The sequence below is a fragment of the Ostrinia nubilalis genome, chromosome 27, assembly GCF_963855985.1.
Source record: "Ostrinia nubilalis chromosome 27, ilOstNubi1.1, whole genome shotgun sequence".
Lineage (NCBI taxonomy): Eukaryota > Metazoa > Arthropoda > Insecta > Lepidoptera > Crambidae > Ostrinia > Ostrinia nubilalis.
The window spans coordinates 2,389,712-2,405,206 of NC_087114.1; the positions used below are offsets into that span (position 1 = coordinate 2,389,712).

The 15,495-nt window shown below is 40.3% G+C and overlaps 1 protein-coding gene across 1 annotated transcript in view; it reads right to left on the minus strand.

Annotated features, from left to right (window-relative positions):
- Positions 1-835: 835 nt before the first annotated feature.
- Positions 836-15,495, minus strand: part of LOC135084975 (steroidogenic acute regulatory protein-like) — a 29,379-nt gene continuing 14,719 nt past the window's right edge. The window contains exons 8-12 of the mRNA XM_063979734.1: positions 4,384-4,536; positions 3,798-3,902; positions 2,711-2,916; positions 1,966-2,078; positions 836-1,180 (exon numbers count right to left, since the gene is read on the minus strand). Of these exons, the coding sequence (XP_063835804.1) occupies positions 1,071-1,180; positions 1,966-2,078; positions 2,711-2,916; positions 3,798-3,902; positions 4,384-4,536 (687 nt within the window). The 3' untranslated portion in view covers positions 836-1,070. The remainder of the gene's footprint in view (positions 1,181-1,965; positions 2,079-2,710; positions 2,917-3,797; positions 3,903-4,383; positions 4,537-15,495) is intronic.

Consider the following 15,495-nt stretch of genomic DNA (forward strand, 5'->3'; position numbering starts at 1 on the left):
GATAGAACTTCTCTCTCATAGAAAACATTCCTTTATTTTTGAAAAGAAATAGAACTGCATTCAAAGATTTCCAATTTGCCACACCCGGGATTCGAACCAACTAAAATCTGTTAAAAAATTACAACCTGTATTTTTATTGCATCGATCTTTAGGGTTAAGTATAAGGATGAAATCTCTCTAACAAACATGATAAATCAAATGAAAGGAAAACCATGAAATCTTAATTGTTTTAAGTATGTACAGGAAATTGTATGGTAGAGAATTTTCGCAAAATTTTCGAAAATTTTTGAATGCAGTTCTCTTTCTTTTCAAAAATAAAGGAGTGTTTTCTTTCAGAAAAAAAATATTTTCTATCTACAGTATTAAGAGTACTTTCCCTCCAGGTGGCATTACAAAATTCCACCCTGTATAGTACTGTATACTCACATATGAAACTCATATTAAAGTTTAATCGTAAAATATTTCACTTGTGGAACTGTCAAATTTGTGAAACGCAGATGAAACGGAATTATTCACTTGTGAAATAATGTTCACAGTTGAAACTAATATTTTCAGTAGTGTAACTTTGTCACAGTTGAAATGTCTTTTAATGTTGTGGAATATTGTAACAACACCGTATTCACTTATATCTAAAACTATCATCAATGCTTATTTATATTAGGGCTGATTTTTCAATCGTCGGATAATTTTTAACTGAAGAATAAGTTTGGCACATTGACAGTTTTATTATGGGAAATATGTCAAAATGACAAGTTTATTCTTCAGTTAAAAGATATCTGACGATTGAAAAATCGGCCTTGAATGGTAAAACCTGTTCACAAATCCTTTTTTTTTAAACTTAAATCACAACTGAAACTATTATTCACATTTCACACACACGAAACTGTCACAAAATTACACTAATGAAGTATCACATTCCACCACACTTTCTCACGTGTGAAACATTCATTCCACATCACTATTTCAGTTTCTCACGTGTGAAACGTTCATTCCACATCACTATTTCAGTTTCTCACGTGTGAAACGTCGCTGAAACGTAGCGTCTGTCACACAACTGAAACGTCTTTGGACTAGAATTTTCCGGCTGCTTTGGATTCAGCTGCGAATTTTCTGACGTGGACTATGTAGTCTAGCATAACTGAAGCGAACGCTGCGTCAAGGACGAATTGAGGTATTTTTCCTGGAAAATAAAATAACTTCAGTTTAGTACCAAAAAACTAAGTTAGGTACACTTTTGTATAGTTGCAATTCACGAAGGCGAGTGAGCTTTACATGTGTGGTGGCTCGCTACTGTTCGTTTTTAAAAAGTTTCGATAGACATTACACTATCGTTATGTGCATGTACACGTACACACACAACTAAAGCTCACTCGCTTTTGTGAGTTGAAGGTAAACTGGCAGAAATTGCCTTTTCACCGTACCTATACATAGGTATTCCAATTTATATGGGATTAAATAAATATCGATAAGTTAGTCTAAGCCCTGATTATTAAGTGACCCCTATGAAAACAAATTCCTGTTGTGTTACCATAGGGGTCACTTAAAAATTGGGGATTTATGGTGAGAACGGGCATTCTTATTTGACTTAAGGTTCCCCTAGATGGGGCAGAGGGCGTCCAATTTGATCTACATACTTTTCTCATTTAGTTGTGATTTAGCCTAGGCGCAGACCACCAACTTTTAGTTGACCGATAGTTGGGCCCGATTTTAATTTGTATGAAGAATCGGCCGATAAAAAATCGGTGTAATGTGCGCATTTTCATACATCTCCATACTGATCAACAGCCCGACCCAACTATCGGCCAACTAAAAGTCGGTGGACTGCGCCTAGCTTTAATAAAAAAAATGGCTGTGACATACGGACGGACAGACGGACAGACAGACATGACGAATCTATAAGGGTTCCGTTATTTGCCATTTGGCTACGGAACTCTAAAAATGATAGAATAAGTAAATAATCCTCACCTTTAAGATCGCAGCACATGAGCCATTGGAAGCTTGTGAACTGTTCTATACGGCCGCCGGACGACCTCCCGTTCACCGGCTTCATGTACCAGCAGCCCACCTTGTTGTGGCCTCTGTGGACGGACGAATTGCACACATTTACCCCATAATCGATCAAAAAGTTACGTCACGAGGAACAAAAAGAAAAAGTTTTGACATTTGGTGTCTAAATCCACAGAACCTAGATATTATACTATTTGTTAAAATTTAATTTCAGTTATTTAGCTTTTAAAGGCCACTGATATAGTTTTTTAATTAACCGTACCAATGATTCGAGACAATACACCCCCTTTTCCAAAACAGGTTGTTGTTTATTTGCCACATAGTCGATTCGTCACACCTTTGTAAGTTCTATACATTGAAAATTAATTCGTCTTAAACATAACTGAGAATACTCCAAAATAATTTGTTACACATTTATACAAGTGTGATGACGAATTTGCACATGCTTTTTTCGTGCCGACGATAATCGATCCAAAACTCTTCAAAATTTTTGTTCATGACTATATTTTATGTTGAAATAAGAAAAATATGTTGGGATGAGTTAGTTAGTTTTTTTTATATATTAAATAATTTTCTATCTTTAGAATAACTCTTTTATACTAACTTTTAATGTGTAATTTTATGAATTGACATTGACACCTAATTGCGGTAATTTGTTCGCCAAAAAAATCAAATCATATAAAACCAATTTTTGCCCACTCACCTGACCATATCCCTATGCGGCGGGTACCCAGGCACTTGCACACTAATCCCACTGCTGATGTAACTGTGGGGCTCCTCCGTTACCACGCGACCGTCGCGCGACAGCATGGCCGCTCGTCGCAGTATGACAAAGTCGCGCGGAGCGATAATACCGCGACCGCCGCCCGCGGTCACTTGGTACGAGAGGTCGATACCTGGTGCGATTTCCTGAAATAATGATTTTATGGCTTGAAGAGGATGGAACAATTCCAGGTAAGTGACATGAAGCGACGGAACGCGACAAAAAGCGACGAAATACGATATGACGCGGTGGAAAGCGACATAAAGTGACGGTACGCAACGTGAAGCGACGGAACGCGATATGAAGCCTCAGAATGCGATATGAAGCCTCAGAATGCGATATGAAGCCTCGAAACGCGATATAAAGCGACGAAACGCGCCATGAAGCGACGGAAAGCGACATGACGCGACGGAACGCAACAGGAACGCGACATAAAGAGATGGTGGAACGCCATAGGAAGCGACGGAAAGCGACTTGAAAGTTGCCACGTTTGTAGCTCGTCTAAGACAACGGGTAAGATGCCTTAGGTTGCTCATTAAGACTAATGTTATGGTAATCTTACTACACTGTACAAGAAAAATACTTTCACTTAATTAGAACTATAAGATTCCTGACAGTACTTCGCGTGACTCCGTCATACTACGTCGCGACAGCATGGCCGCTCGCCGCAGTATGACGAAGTCGCGCGGAGCGATAATACCGCGACCGCCGCCCGCGGTCACTTGGTACGAGAGGTCTAAGCCTGGTGCGGAGTGCTACGGAATGTAATATGAAGCCTCGGAATGCGACTTGAAACGACGGCACAGAACGCTAAATGAAGCGACGGAACGCGACATGAAGCGACAAAACGCGACATGAAGCGATGGAACGCAGCATGAAGAGACGGAACGCGACGTAATACGAGGAAAAAATATAGGTTGAGCTTGTGCTACAAGATGCCAGACAGATGGACCAGATGAAATATAAAAATAAAAATTTTGCACACATATCAAACATAAACTAAACTGTTGTTAAGGCTCTGACATACCTTGATGAGCTCGCTCTTCAAAATGGTGGGGTTCCATTCCGGAAGCTTCGTGAGGTTGTCTCTGAACTCTTCGAACAGGAACTTTGGTGGGCACTCCACGATACCCTGAAACGCAAGCACGATACAACTGTTATAAATCGTTTCATCCACGAAGACGCGCCCCATCATTCTTCTGCTAATGTTTGAGTGTTATCGGTACACGCTGACACTTATGAAATGTCGCGTTAAGACCCGTGTCTTTCTATTTTAGTAGAAATGGAACGCGAAAGTTTAAAATGTTTTACTTTCTGTCTCTGTACGAACCCTTATAAAAAGGTATTCATTTCACCATCACCTGCATCTTTTCTGCAGCCAGGGACTACATCTTGACTGCCAACAAAAACTTCAGCAGCGAAAGCCAAGTTTGAATGAATGGGAAATTTAACTGTCATTGGAATTTGGATCCGCAACGAAATTGACCAGAAGAACATAGAGGGAGTTAAAAATTTAAATGTGATGTCGCCAATTTATCAGGAGAACATCTGAGTTCGAATTTAAATGTGGTGTATGACCAGTTTAACGTGAACCACCCAATGGTACAACTCACCGTAAACCTATAGACCTTCCCGAGCTGGTCGGTTCTCTTGGACTCCACCAGGTCCCCGTTGGCTCCTCGCTTTTCCAGCGTCCAGTTGGGCAGCTGGATCACTCGCCAGGCGTTCTGCATGCTCTCTTCAGCTTGCGTTTTGTACTCGTCTATCTGTGGGCAAAGGTTTTTCGTTAATTTCTTTTAACACAACGTGTTGCAAATGTTAATTGGTTTTCGACCTTATAAGTTCAAATTATAGTAGCAAAGGGTTCACCACAACGGGGTAGCTCTAAGCTTGGTTCGCCAGTGTCTTGAAATGCTCCGGGAGAAGCTAGAATACATTGAGCAGGTGTACGTTTAAACCAAAACTAGGCTCTAGTGCCCATAGAGCCCACATCAATTTGAACTTTATGCTGTGATGTAGATACGGTTAAAAACCAACGACTTTTTTTTAGCCTAGTTAAGGGTTAAAATGTCAAAGCATATTTGTTTAATAAAATTGATTTCTTTGTTTCCTTTCTCCCGATGAAAAGGAATCAGGCAGAGTGGAAGCGAGTTTTATTCAGAATCCTCAACCACAGAACTGGCAATCTTATCTCCACCTGCCGAAATACAACAACGATGTTAACATTGTTGTTATGGCGACAGATTTAGATAAGGAGGTAGTTGTTCCTTCTATCACCGAGGAACCAGAAGCAGGTTAGCATACCATCCCTACATTGTCGACATTCCACCAGCTCGCACTAAGCGATTCGATAACTTTTATAATGCGAACAGCTAGGGACTGGAATTCGCTGCCTGCTGCTGTCTTTCCTGAACACTATAATCTGGGCCTTTTTAAGGCGAGAGTGAATAGGCACTTACAGGGCAGATATAGGTACCATCCTATACTGCATCTTACCTAACACCAGTTGCGATTGCTGTCAAATACCTGCCTTTTTGTTCATAAAAAAGTAGTAAGCAGACTTGAACAAACCTGTGGTTTTAGCATTAGACTACAAAGGTTAAATAAATAATAACATATAACGCTTTAAAAAACGTGACCATATCATACGGATTAATTACCAGTCATGTATTGTCGTACATTTAATTAGTAAGATTAATTATAATCCGCATGTTTAATTATGATAAATACATATTGATGATTGTTTTTTTTTTCAAATCAATAAGCTGTTCCTGGTTACAATAACCTATTTACTTAAAAGATAAAATTTTCCACTTTGTAGTGAAGTGACACAAAATCCGCATATTTGGATTATTCCACTTTGTTCACCTGGGTGAAAGTGGAATTTTTAGTGTCCTGATTTCATCTCGAAACTAATTCACCCAGATGATATCATCCAGGTGAATTGATTCGACCACTTTCTTCACCCAGGTGAACAAAGTGGAATATCCGCATTTTAGCTTAGTATGAAGTCTTAACGGGTTTAATATTAAGCTCAGCTGGAGGGGTTTTAACAATTTATGAAAATATACAGTTTTTCAAAGCAAAATCCTTATCAAATTCTCAACTTACTGTCAACCAAACTGGATCAAAGACCTCGTTCTTCGTGTCCCTATTGAACAAGTACTTCATCCAGTTGCTGATGGAGAAACCGAATCTATTCATATTGTCCAGCTTCTTATTCAATTCTTCTTCAGTCTTCACATTCTCCAGGTCAGTGATGTGCTTCTCCATCTCGTGGTATTGCGCGGGTAGTTCGGCAGAGGCGGCCATTTTGTTTTTTTTTGTTTTTAGGTTTGTTACTTTAGTTTAGCACTGGTTGGTCACTATTTGTTTTTAAATTAGTTAGCACTTGTAGGTCACTAAAGTCCGGTCGCCGAGCAGATAGAATTTCGTCCAATGATAGAGTGTGCGAGAGCGATAGCAATATAATTAAACGCGAGCGATAAGGATGGGTAGCTTGGGGTCATTGGACGAAATTCTATCTGCTCGGCGACCGGACTTTAGTTTGGATGGTGAAATTGTGTTTGAATAACGATTTAAGGGTAATTTGCACTTTAGTAAGACATAAATAGGATATTTCACACCTAAGTAAAGAGTAGTACAACTGAAAAATATTTTTTTGACTGAAACAGCGAATAGTTCACGTCGTTTTTGATTCGGATTCCGATGATCGCAATTACTCGATTTTAGATTATTCTATACCTTTATTTAGGTGTGCGTGCAAAAATATCTAAAAAGATACACAATGCACAGAGGGTATTATTTCAAAATTTTTTTAGGACAACTAAATATCCAACAGAAAAAGATAATAGAAACATAGTGTCGTGCAAGTGAGCCTTAATTAAATAATTAATAATTTAAAAAATTGTTATTTATGTAAATGCAATTTTAAAGATCTGATTTCTATTTTTAGTTTTGAACTAGCACTGGTATCTAAGCTTTACTCGTTAGTTATTCTGTTAATAAAAAAACACAAAATATACTTTTTTAGACTTAGGCTATAACCATAACCAGTGTTTTTGTATGGAGTTTGATAGATTTTTGGCGTCCGTTATGCAGGATGACTTTTAAACTAAGACTATATTCATGGATTTGTCTCATATTCAGGGAATGTACTATGTATCATGATGAGTACTCTTAGTTTTAAAGGATGCCAACGATTTCAATGTCACCCTGTATTTAAAGCAAGATGGTGCAACCCAGCCTTAATTTTGGAGTATTTTTGGAAATACTCTGTGAACTTAAGACTTAATAAATGTAGTATTTGACAAGCATTGTTTATATTACTATCAGCAAGTTAGTTAAACAGTCAAAACGGGGTCTACTTATCAGTATGAACTAAATAAACCAAGGTTTGGTTAATTTTAGATAAACATTCACAATGTTTTGTTTATTTTCTTTGTAAATGTTATTCCAAAATCAAAATACTAATTAATTTACTTCAATAGTTAACACGTCACCTTCCACGATTACAATCAATGCATTTTCTGAATAAAGAAAAATAAAAAAAGTGTATGTTTATATCCGTTGTCAAGTACCCATAGTAGGTACAAGCTTTGCTTAGTTTGGGACTAGAAGTGTAGTGTAAAATGTCCACGGATATATATTTATTTATTTGTCATGTGACCATTTGGCGTTGAAAGAGTTAACGATTTGAAATCTCTATTTTTTTAAAGATTCATATTTTAATAAACTCAAAAATTTGTAAGGATGTTTGTTACACCTTGACACAAAATCTATTGGATGGATTTTGATGAAACTTTTCGATGTTTTAGTTCATAAACTATAATAATTTTACAAGTACATACTTTAGCGACTTTTTGAACTAAAATCTGAGCCTAAAACAGTTCTAACTAGCTGTAAAAATGTTGTTATTTTTATCCACTATTCTTGTATGATCCAAACTATCCCTGAAGTTAAATATTTAACGAACAGCACACATAATACTATGAAATTAATCACGTTTCTAAACACGAACGTGGAGTAAAACAAAGGACGCGTATCGTATCGCACTCCGACCGGCAGTCACTGACTCAGTGTACTTTATCGAAGATACAAAACGGACAAGCGGAGGCAAAAGTGTTAATTGAATTCATAAAATAGGTCTAGCGTTTTACTGAGTCAGCGCGGGAGTGTTTTTGAGACGTCAAACGTCAATGACACTTCAGATTTGAATGCTGTCACGTCATCTAAATATATAAGAGGAGAAACTGACTGACTGACTGACATATCACAACGCACAGCCTAAACGGCTAAACGTACTTGAAATTTGGAAGGGACGTAGCTTAGGTACCGTAGAGGTGCACTAAAAAAGGAATTTCCGAAATTCCCACGGGAACGGGAATTAGCGGGAAAATCCTTTTGTATGAAAAATCTAAACCACTTAAGTTAGACGCTTGAAATTTGGCATGCAGGTACCTTAGTAAACTTAAAGCTTAGTTACAACAGGATATTGCAAAATTCCCACGGGAACGGGAGTTAGCGGGAAAAAACATTTGTATGAAAAAATCTACACCGCGTAAGATAGATGAAGGGGGTAAAACGGGATCCACGCGTACGAAGTCGCGGGCGGCCGCTAGTTGTAATATAATATTGAAAGCAATCATGATTATCATTGAGCTAAAAGATTATTCTATCGTTTGTCTGCACACCTGTACCTACACGATAATAGTGCAATGACTAGATAACAAAACAAATATCAAGAGATAAGTCAAATATCACGTGCTTAGACACGTTTCAGTTAAAGAAGAAACTCCTAAAAACACTATTCAAAAGGATTGTTTAGCCTAGGCGCAGACCACCGATTTTTACAATAAAAATAATAAATAAATAAAATAAAAAGTATTTATTTCGGATAACAGGGATCCATAATGTTAGTAAAAACTTAGGCTATGTTAGTATCTTATTTCTAAAACAGACTTCGTCCTGCTGAGCATGTGGCCGATCAGTGGACAATCCCCACTATCGGCTATCTCCTTCAGTACGCTGTGACAATAAAAACAATTTGAATTTGAATTTTTAGACGGCCGATAGTTGGACCCGATTCTAATTTGTATGAAGAATCGACCGATACCAAATCGGTGTAATGTGCGCACTTTCATATCTCCATACTGACTATAGGCCAACTAAAAGTAGTCTGCGCATAGGCTAAAGAAGAAACTCTACTAAAGAAACTATTTGAAAGGATTGTTCAGATTACAAACAAAGATACATTTTAAACATCATCCACAATAATTTCAATCCCGTTTGCTAATATCTACTTCTGAATGACTACCTACATGTAACAGAATCTCCTCCTTTTTTTGAAGTCTGTTAAAAAAGTGCAAAGAGCACCATAGAGTAGTCATTTGGCTCTACCCAGTATGAATTTAAGATCGAAAATACCAGTCTAGTTCAAAACAAAAACAAAAATTACAATCTAACTACACACGTCACAAATTCACAGAGCGCAAACTTAAAACTTATGATTTTACAATCACAAAGAAATCACAGGACACGAAAATGAAAATGTGATATCCACAGTCCACACGGAACGTCAACGGAACCACAACGGAACTGTGTATTTGCGAAAACACTGCTGTGACACTTATGGCAGCGAGTAGCGCACTGACCGGTTTCGCGGTGGGTGTAGTAGGTATATAACGAGCGCTAATTATAGTGCAGTGCCGAGCAATGGCAGGTGCACAGCATTTTTTTGGGATTTTTTCGTTTCGTTTGGGACGAACGACAATTTTTTTCCTCTTTTTTTAGAGGACAGAATGAGACATTAGACATGAGAAGCGCACCGATGAGGCCCACCTGATGAAGCGCACCTAAACTATTGCTCAAAGCGCACCTATGTTTGCTTATAAAGATTTTGAACTGTATGTCTACTAAGATGGAGAAAAAGTACCAGGGCAACATAACATTTGCGCTTCGAGAAAATGTTAAGGTGCGCTTCATTCGGTGCCTCTCAAAATGGGTGCGCTTCGAGGAATACCTTTTTGTAGAGGACAGAATGACACATCAAGCTATCGCTGTGGTACATGGGGGCTACTCCCAAAAACGTAATCCGAAGTTCGAATGTTTCCCTTCCCCTCACACAAAGCGAGATACCAGCATGAGCATAACAGATATATCAGAAACTACGTAATCGGTGTTTTGGAATATCCCTGCAGATGACAGCACGTTAAGCTAAATCTAAACACTGCTGAATCTTACGTAGTTGTTTTTAAGAGCTATATTGCAATACAAATGTATAGTCAGATATGCTGTGCTGTCGATTGTACCTTAGGTAGTTATAATGGACGCCTTTAAAAAAAAGGTTGTACCTTTGTGATACAAAATATATTATTGTAGTTTCTTTCTAAAATATTTATGCAACAGCGGGGTTTCTTTTAAATTTTTACAGCTTCATTTTACGACTCTATCTATAGTAAGTGACTCTTTCTTTTCTGTAACTAATGAACACCACAACCTTACTATTTTTTGTTGTAACATCTCTATTAGAATTTTATGTATAAGATGCTACAGTATTTATCTCGATGTTAAATGTTTTTTGTGAATTGTCACACTTTTTTTTATATTATGTTCACAAGAAGTTATCACGTGTCTCACGTGAACTCTATTTCTTATCTGATAACACAGAATCAGACGTGATAAGTTTGTTTAACAATTTATGAAACGTCTTAATTTACTTTACAGTATTTTCATATGACGTCAAAGCCACGCGGCACTTGTAATTTTAAAATGCGTAATTTTTAAACGCACTGTGCTGTGGATTCATGTTTATTCAAGTGTTGTACAATTCTTGGAGATACGAATAGCAAATTGGTCTTGACATTACCAAACATTAGGATTGTATGTAATTTTAACACGTGCGATTTTGAAACAATTTCTTTAGTCTAATATTATGTGCTAAATACGCGACGATATCTATTGAGATACCGACTTCTACTCTACAGGCTGGTAATAACACTCCTTCTGGCGCAGTCGGGTAAATTAATCTATACTAATATGTATTATAAATGCGAAAGTAACTCTGTCTGTCTCTCTTTCACGCCTAAACCACTGAACCGATTTTGATGAAATTTGGCATAGAGATAGTTTGAGTCCCGGGACTTTTCTCGGACATAGGATAGATTTTGTCCCGGTTATTGAAACCGGGACGCGCGCGATAAAGTTTTTCTGTGACAGACAAAATTCCGGGCGAAGCCGCGGGCGGAAAGCTAGTAATCCATAGTGTCGTACTTTCCTTGCACTGGAGTGTAAACTGATGAGGTAATTGAATGGTAGGTAAGTGCTCATATTGTCTACAGCACATTAGCCTATAGATTTTTCAAAATAGTATCTATCCCAATCACATAAGGGCCACAGTGTATAATTTGACATGTGTCATTCGTATTCGAATAGAAGGCATTCATTATAAGGTCATTTAAATGAATGACGCCTGTATCCACAAACATTACTATGAAGTCTCACAGTGCGCGTGGACGCACAGGGTGACACACGAACCAATCACAGAGCTCTATTCAACGCTGTGCGTTCGATTTGCTGCTTCATTTATGCAAGCATCGTTTGTGAATATGGGCGTGAGTTGAGTTATCAATATTTATAGCATTTGTTACCTTTAGGCATGTATTATTTTATTTTCCTTTTATTATAGGATGAAAATAAAACCTCCTTTTTTAAAATCAGTTAAAGAGAAAATAAAAGAGGTGATCCGCGTATCAAATTGTACGTATTTGAAAAACAGTGTAAATAAAAAGAAAAGACATACACAAAAATTGCGGACACAACTAAATGTTGCGTTTTTTCACACAATTTGATTAAATTCGGGTTCAAATAAAGCGACAATAGTCCAATGGTGTATGCGTCAGATTGACCGAAACGAGTTTTTTTTTATGTGACGGGAGGCAAACAAGCAGACGGATCACCTGATGGTAAGTGATTACCGTCGCCCATAGACACCCGCAGACCCAGGGGCGTTACAGGTGCGTTGCCGGCCTTTAAGGTGAAGATACGCTCTCCTCTTGAAAGCTTGCAGGTCGTCAACACCGCAGACGTCCATTCAGTCAGATCCGAGGAACGCAGGTTCGAACCCCGCCGCTGGATTATTGTGGTGAGCCCACTCGTAACACAAGCATTAGCCTACCATGAAGGGTTAAGGTCATAGCAGACTTGTCAACTCGGAAAAGGATCAACAGTCAACATTGTGTCGCCTTTCGCGCGCTGTCAACCGCGAGGCGAGGCTTTTAGGCTGGTTTTAGTGTCACGCGGACCGTCCGGTGCGGACCCGCTTCGCACGGCCAATCTGTATGAACTTCTAGGGAGCGTTTTAGAGTAATGCGGTCCGGAGGAACCGCTCCGCTCCCTAGCAGTTCATACAGATCGGCTGTGCGGAGCGATCCGCACTGACAGTCTGCGTGACACTAAACAGCCTTACGTTACGGTGAGGATAAGTATGCGTTGCAGTATGGAGTTTCATACAAAGAATACTGACCGCCTCGAGTTGATACGGTTACGATCCCTTTCCGGGTTGATAAGTGTGCTACAACCTTTAACGGGACTATTAGCAATTGGTAATTATTCAACAAAAACTCGGTCACCTTTGTCAGCAAAAATTTTCCACCGGCCGACATTAATGGACAAAAGCCCCATTGATTGGCTAATCATTTTAATCCACCGTCGATTATGACCAATTGACCCCAATTGACCATCGCGAATCCTCTCTGATGATGCAAGACTGAACACGCGTCTGTGCAAAACACAGTAAGTACATTGATCTGATAATGACGATATTAAGGTGACTTTTGGCGAACAATGTTAATTGTTTTGAGGGTCAATGTGGAGAGTGAGAGATAAGGTATAGATATTGGCTTTATGCAATTCAAAATCTTAAACCTTAAAGCCGCATCAAGTAAAATGCGATGGGCGGACCCATTCAATGAATGAGGGTTCCTTTTGATAAAGGAATTGAAGAAATTGAAGACCGAGGAGTGTATTTGACTGAGAGAGAGCGCGAATTGACAAATGTCACTTAAAGAGTAAACGCTTTATGTTAGTTAATGGAACTGTGTGTAGTGTAATAATAATAATAGTGACAACATCCTGGTTAGTATCTAAAGAAAATTTAGTATTAAAATAAACGTTATTCTATTATATTCTATCTAAGGATAACGTTTTGCTTCAAAAAGTTACTAGTAAAGCGCGCGCGCTAGCTTCATCTCTTATCATCACACTCTAGCTCCATTTTGCCAAGCTGAAACCATCTTTAAACCTGTGGAATAAGGTACATACCTGTTCCTGCGTGAGTATGACCGGCTCGCCGGCGCGGCGCGAGCGCGGGCTTCCCTCGGGCGTGTCGACGAAAGTTACTCAATGGAATTAGTCGTGCTAAAATGTAACAAAAGAGTCTGTCCTCATTTGTGCCTAAGGACGACGTTTCACTTGATAAATAATGGTTATGCATCAATCAATCTGAACCGTATTGCGTCGCAGCGCAACGAACACAAATTACAGTAAAAGCGCCATCTACTGACGTCAATCTGCACCGCATTGTATTGTACCACAGCGATGCCATTTAGATGAATCATATTGTATCGAAGCGCAGCTAAGATATTAAGATACAGCGCCATCTATTGACACCGCATTGCCTCACTAGGTAGCGTCACGCTTAAAGCATCCGTGTGCCTTAGTAGCACGGAGCGCAGTGGCACTCATTTGTTTCTTCAGCGTCAAGCTAAAAGCGCTCGAGTGCCGTTGTAATACGGCGCACTGTAGCTCGAACTAGCTTCATCTGTTGTCGTCAACTCCAGCTCAGTAGCGTCAATCTAAAACCGTCCTTATTCTCTACACAATAAGGTGCACAAACCTGTTCCTGCGTGAGTATAACAGGCTCGCCGGCGCGGCGCGGGCGCGGACTCCCCTCGGGCGTGTCGACCGTCAATCTAAAACCATCCTTGTGTGTCTGTAACAGGGCGCACTATGGCGCGCGATAGCTTTATCTCTTGCCATCACACTCCAGCTCCATTTTGCCAAGCTGAAACCACCCTTATTTCTATCGCATCAAGATACCTGTTCTTGCGTGAGTATGACCGGCTCGCCGGCGCGGCGAGGGCGCGGGCTGCCCTCGGGCGTGTCGACCGTCAATCTAAAACCACCCTTGTGTCTGTGTAATATGAAACATTGTAGCTCGCACTGTCCCCCTAAAGAGACACACCACTAGCGTCAATCTAAAACAGTCCTTATTCTCTACACAATAAGGTGCACATACCTGTTCCTGCGTGAGTATAACCGGCTCGCCGGCGCGGCGCGGGCGCGGACTCCCCTCGGGCGTGTCGACTGTCAATCTAAAACCATCCCTGTGTCTGTATAATATGGCACATTGTAGCCCGCACTGACCCCCTAAAGAGACACACCACTAGCGTCAAGCTGAAACCATCCTTATTCCCTATGTATCAAGGTATCTGGTCCTGCGTGAGTATGACGAGAACCAGATCACAGTGGACTCCCCGTACGCGAAGCCGGCGGGCGCGGGGCCGGAGGGGGGCTCGCTCAGAGAAGGCGAGGATAGGCAGGGCTCTATGGGGGGACCGAGTGTCTTTGACTGAATGAATGAGAGCGCAAGAGGCGTGACTCCATAAGAAAATGTCAAGGAGTGCATTTGACAGAGCGAGAGCGCGAATTGACAAAATACATGTCACTTACTTAGGTTTGACTCCTTGAGATAATGTCAAGGAGTGTATTTGACTGAGCGAGAGCTCGAATTGACAAATGTCACTTAAATGAGAAAAAATGTGTCACTTAATGGGTGAATATGCTTTAAATTACCAATGGAATTGCAGGGCTCAAACAGTGGTGTAATTATAGCGACTCTTCTTTAGTAAGAACGACGTTTCACTCGAAAAATCATGGTACCTATGTACCTATTGCATCAATGAGAAGTGAACACGCACTAAGCGCCATCTGTTGACGTCAATTTGTACCGTATTGTATCAGTGAAGCTATTTAGAGCGCCATCTATTGACAGCGCACTAAATCATTAGGTAGCGTCACGCTAAAAGCGCCCGCGGGCGCCACCACTGGTCAACTGCGTCAATCTAAAACCGTCTTTATGTCGCTGAATCACAGCGCAGTGTGGCGCGCGCTATGTCATCATACTCCAGCTCAGGAAGTGTCAAGCTGAAATCGCTTTAATTTCTAACGCAATAAGGTACATACCTGTTCCTGCGTGAGTATGACCGGCTCGCCGGCGCGGCGCGGGCGCGGACTCCCCTCGGGCGTGTCGACCGGCGAGAACCAGTTGACGGTGGACTCCCCGTACGCGGACCCAGCAGGCCGAGGGGGTAAGAGAGGGGTTCGTTCTGAGAGGGCGAGGATAGGCAGGGCTCTATGGGAGAGGGCCGAGTGTGGCTTTGACTGACAATGAGTGAGAGCGCAAGAGGAGTGACTCCATTAGAGAATGTAAAAAAGTGTGTTTGACAGACTGAGAGCGCGAATCGACAAATGTCACTTAAGAGCGAACGCTTAAAAGTTACTCAATGGAATTAGTCGTGCTAATATGTAACAAAAGAGACTGTCCTCATTTGTGCCTAAGGACGACGTTTCTTTTGAGAACTCATGGTTTTGCATCAATCAATCTGAACCGTATTGCGTCGCAGCGCAACGAACACAAATTACAGTAAAAGCGCCATCTATTGACG